This window comes from Apteryx mantelli, chromosome 40, assembly GCF_036417845.1.
Source record: "Apteryx mantelli isolate bAptMan1 chromosome 40, bAptMan1.hap1, whole genome shotgun sequence".
Classification (NCBI taxonomy): domain Eukaryota; kingdom Metazoa; phylum Chordata; class Aves; order Apterygiformes; family Apterygidae; genus Apteryx; species Apteryx mantelli.
The window spans coordinates 435,455-440,426 of NC_090017.1; the positions used below are offsets into that span (position 1 = coordinate 435,455).

The window sequence follows — 4,972 nt, forward strand, 5'->3', positions numbered from 1 at the left end:
CCCTATGGATCCCATAAAGCCCCTCCCCCCCCATGGATCCCATAGGGCCCCTTCCCCCCCCATTCCCGTCCCCTATTGATCCCATACAGCCCCTCCCCCCCATCCCCTATGGATCCCATAGGACCCCTCCCTCGCATTCCCTATAGGCCCTATAGGGCTCCTTCCCCCCCATCCCCCATGGATCCCATAAGTCCCCTTCCCCCCCCATCCCTGTCCCCTATGGATCCCGTAGGGCCTCTCCCCCCCCCTCGTCTTCTATAGATCCTATAGGGCCCCTTCCCCCACCCCCATCCCCATCCCCTATGGATCCCATAGGGCCGGTGCTGTTCCCGGCGCAGCCGCCAGGCGTCGCCCCAAGACCCCCCCCACCCCGGAGGGGCCCAGGCGTCCGGGCGCTTCCCCCTCCCCCTCCCCCCCCCCCACATCCTCCAGGGGCCCAGGCGTCCGGGCGCCCCCATGCGGCGGGGACCCAGGCGTCCGGGCGGCCCCATCCCGGGAGGGGCCCAGGCGTCCGGGGGGGCCCAGGCGTCCGGGCGTCTCGTGTTACCGTGGCCTTTCCTCGAGCTCCGACCTTTTAGGGGGGCTAAAAATAGCCCCGTGGGGGGGGGGGGGGGTCAGGGACCGTCGCAAAGTGCCGCCGGCGCCCGGACGCCTGGGCCCCCGGGGGGCTGCGAGGCCTGGGGGGGGGGGGAGGGAGGGAGGGGGGCAGCAGGGCCCCCCCGGATGCCTGGGCCCCCGGGGGGGGGGGGGGTCAGTCAGGCTCTGGTGGGTGTTGGGGGGGGGGCCTGCTCGGACGCCTGGGCCCCTGTTGGGGGGGGGGCACCCGGACGCCTGGGCCCCGCATTTGCAGACGGTCCCTTGGGGGGGGGGAAGGCGGGGCGGGGGATGGGCATAAAAGGACCCTCGGGGACCCCCCCCGGGATCACCCGGAGCCCGACCAGCGCCAGTGAGCAGCAGCGCCCGGACGCCTGGGCCCCTCGGGGCCGCCCGGACGCCTGGGCCCCCCCCGGACGCCTGGGTCCCCCGGGGGCAGCGGGGTCTATAGGGAAGAGCGGGGCCGCCCGGACGCCTGGGCCCCCCCCGGACGCCTGGGCCCCCTGGGGGGAGCGGGGTCTATAGGGAAGAGCGGGGTCACCCGGACGCCTGGGCCCCCCCCGGACGCCTGGGCCCCCTGGGGGGAGCGGGGTCTATAGGTAAGAGCGGGGCCGCCCGGACGCCTGGGCCCCCCCCCGGACGCCTGGGTCCCCCGGGGGCAGCGGGGTCTATAGGGAAGAGCGGGGCCGCCCGGACGCCTGGGCCCCCCCCGGACGCCTGGGCCCCCTGGGGGCAGCGGGGTCTATAGGGAAGAGCGGGGTCACCCGGACGCCTGGGCCCCCCCCGGACGCCTGGGCCCCCTGGGGGCAGCGGGGTCTATAGGGAAGAGCGGGGTCACCCGGACGCCTGGGCCCCCCCGGACGCCTGGGTCCCCCGGGGGCAGCGGGGTCTATAGGGAAGAGCGGGGCCGCCCGGACGCCTGGGCCCCCCGGCGGGGTGGGAAGCGCAGGGAAGGCTGGCGCCCGGACGCCTGGGCCCCCTGGCGCGGCGGGGGGCAGCGTGGCTGGGGGCAGCGCCCGGACGCCTGGGCCCCCCCGGCCCTGACGCCCGCCCCCCTCCCCCCCCGCCGGCAGCCATGTCCATCCAGAAGATCCACGCGCGGGAGATCCTCGACTCCCGGGGGAACCCCACGGTGGAGGTCGACCTGCACACGGCCAAGGGTGGGCATGGGGGACGGGGGACATGGGGGGACACGGGGGGGGACATGGGGGGACACGGGGGGGACATGGAGGACGGGGGGACACGGGGGGGACGTGGGGGTGGTGGGACGCAGGTAGATGGTGGGACGCGGGTGGACATGGGAGGTCCTGGGGGGGACGTGTGGGGCCGCGGTGGGTCCTGGGGGGGCACAGGGGGGTCCTGGGGGGGCTGTTGGGGAATCGTGCCCCCCCCCCCGGCTCACCCCGGCCCCCCCAGGTCGCTTCCGCGCCGCCGTCCCCAGCGGCGCCTCCACGGGGATCCATGAAGCTCTGGAGCTCCGTGATGGCGACAAGAGCCGCTACCTGGGCAAAGGTGAGACCCCGCGGGGCCCCCCGAGACCCAGAGACCCCCCCCAGGACCCAACCGCGTCCCCCGAGACCCAACTGGGTCCCCCAAAACTCAACGATCCCCCCAAGACCCAACCAGGTCCCTTGAGACCCAACCGGGTCCCCCAAAACCCAACAATCCCCCCAAGACCCAACCGGGTCCCCCAAGACCTAATCAGGACCCCTGAGACCCAACGACCCCCCCCAGGACCCAACCAGGTCCCTTAAGACCCAACCGGGTCCCCCAGGACCCGACGATCCCCCCCATAGACCCAACTGGGTCCTCCAAGACCTAATGACCACCCCAAGACCCAACTGGGTGCCCCCAAAACTCAACAACCCCCCCAAGACTCTATTGGGTCCCTCCAAGACCCAACTGAGTCCCACAAGACCCAATGATCCCCCCCATAGACCCCTCTGGGTCCCCCAAGACTCAACCGAGTCCCCCAAGACCCAACTGGGTCCACTAAGATCCAACTGGGTCCTAAGACTCAACGATCCCCCCCCCATAGACCCAACCGGGTCCCCCAAGACCCAACCAGGTCCCCCAAGACCCAACTGGGTCCCCCAAGACCAACGACCCCCCTCAACCCCCCCCCAAATCCCCACTGACCCTGCTCCCCCCCACCCCCCGTCTCCCCCTCCATCCGCCCCCATGGGTGCGGTGATGTTGACCCCGGGTTGGGGGTGGGGGTCGCACCCCCCCGACCCCTGCCGTGCCCCCAGGCGTGCTGAAGGCGGTGGAGCACATCAACAAGACCATCGGACCTGCCTTGGTGGAGAAGGTCAGTGCGGGGGTGGGGGGGTCGGGGTGGGGGTCAGGGTGGGGGGCCCGACCCCCCGACCACCCACCCCCCAGCTCACGTCATCATCCCCCCCCACCCCACCCCAGAAAATCAGCGTGGTGGAGCAGGAGAAGATCGACAAGCTCATGATCGACATGGACGGCACCGAGAACAAATGTGAGCCCGTGTCCTCCCCTGTCCCCCACCCCGGACGCCTGGGCCCCTCTGCCCGCTCACACCTTCCCCTCCTTCGGCAGCCAAGTTCGGGGCCAACGCCATCCTGGGGGTGTCGCTGGCTGTCTGCAAGGCCGGGGCGGCCGAGAAGGGCGTCCCGCTCTACCGGCACATCGCTGACCTGGCCGGCAACGCCGACCTCATCCTGCCCGTGCCGGTGAGGGCCCCGGACGCCTGGGCCCCACCGCGGCGGGGGGCAAGGGGGGGGGGGCTTGGGGGATCTTTGGGTCTTGGAGGGGGGTCCCCGGGTCTTGGAGTCTCCATTGAGGTCTTTGGGGAGGTTTGTTGGGTTTTGGAGGACCCGGTTGGGTCTTGGGGTCCCTGTTGGGTCTTGGAGGGACCCAGGTGGGTCTTAGGGTCCCCTTGGGTCTTGGGGTCCCCTTGGGTCTTGGGGGCTCGTTGGGTTTTGGAAGACCCAGTTGGGTTTTGAGGTTCCTGTTGGGTCTTGGGGGATCGTTGGGTTTCAGAAGACCCAGTTGGGTCTTGGGGGACTCGGCTAGGTCTTGGGGGACCTGTTGGGTTTTGAAGGACCCGGTTGGGTCTTGGGGGATTTATTGGGTCTTGGGGGACCCTATTGAGGTCTTGGGGGCATCGTTGGGTCTTGAAGGATCTGTGGGGTCTTGGAGGGGGTCGTTGGGTTTCAGAGGACCCAGTTGGGTCCTTTCGGTGGTGGCGGTGGTGGGGATCTTCGAGGAGGGAGGAGGAGAGCTTCCCGGACACCTGGGTCCCTGGGCGCAGGCCTTCAACGTGATCAACGGGGGGTCGCACGCGGGGAACAAGCTGGCCATGCAGGAGTTCATGATCCTGCCGGTGGGCGCCGGGTCCTTCCGGGAGGCCATGCGCATCGGCGCCGAGGTCTACCACAGCCTCAAGGGCGTCATCAAGGGCAAGTACGGCAAGGACGCCACCAACGTGGGCGACGAGGGCGGCTTCGCCCCCAACATCCTGGAGAACAACGAAGGTACCGGCCCCGGACGCCTGGGTCCCTCCTGCTCCCCCCCCCGGCCCGGCCCCGGACGCCTGGGTCCTCTCCGGGTCGGGGGACCATGGAGCTACTTATAGCCTCCCCCCCGCTCACCCCGGGTTGGGTTTCCAGCCCCTTCGTTAAATGTTGCGGCCATAATTAGCCCCCGCTGCCGTAACCGGAGAAAGGCTACGAGGGCGCCGGGGGGGTCAGCAAAGGGCAGGAGGCCCCGGACGCCTGGGTCCTCGTGCTTCGGGGGGGAGCCGATGGTGTGTGGGGGGATCCCGGACGCCTGGGCCCCCCCCCTGGGGAGTGCAGGGGGATCCCAGATGCCTGGGCCCCTGGGGTGCACAATGACCCGGACGCCTGGGCCCCTGGTGCATGGTGGGGAGGGTCCCGGACGCCTGGGCCCCCGAGGAGCGCAGGGGGGGTCACCCGGACGCCTGGGCCCCAGGGATTGCAGGGGTGGCCCGGACGCCTGGGCCCCGGGGAGCGCAGGGGCAGCCCGGCCGCGCGGGGCGGTGGCTGACGCCCGCCCGCAGCGCTGGAGCTGCTGAAGGCGGCCATCGCGCAGGCCGGGTACCCCGACAAGGTGGTGATCGGCATGGACGTGGCGGCGTCCGAGTTCTGCCGCGGCGGCCGCTACGACCTCGACTTCAAGTCGCCGCCCGACCCCGCGCGCCTCATCTCGGGGAGCAGCTGGGGCAGCTCTACCAGGGCTTCATCAAGGACTACCCCGGTGCGGGCGCCGCGGGCCAGGGGGCTGGGGGCCCTGGGGGCACTGGGAGGACTGGGGGGAACTGGGGGGACTGGGAGAACTGGGATAGGAAGGAAAGCGGTGGATCCTCCAGTGTCTCGTATAGGGTTGA

At 71.2% G+C, this 4,972-nt stretch overlaps 1 protein-coding gene and 1 pseudogene across 1 annotated transcript in view; one reads left to right on the top strand and one right to left on the bottom strand.

Annotated features, from left to right (window-relative positions):
* Positions 1-883: 883 nt before the first annotated feature.
* On the top strand, positions 884-4,835 carry LOC136995225 (beta-enolase-like; annotated as a pseudogene).
* The window catches only part of LOC136995200 (2-acylglycerol O-acyltransferase 3-like), a 3,781-nt gene continuing 3,643 nt past the window's right edge, over positions 4,835-4,972 (bottom strand). The window contains 1 exon segment of the mRNA XM_067315015.1: positions 4,835-4,875. Coding sequence (XP_067171116.1) covers positions 4,835-4,875 — 41 coding nt within the window.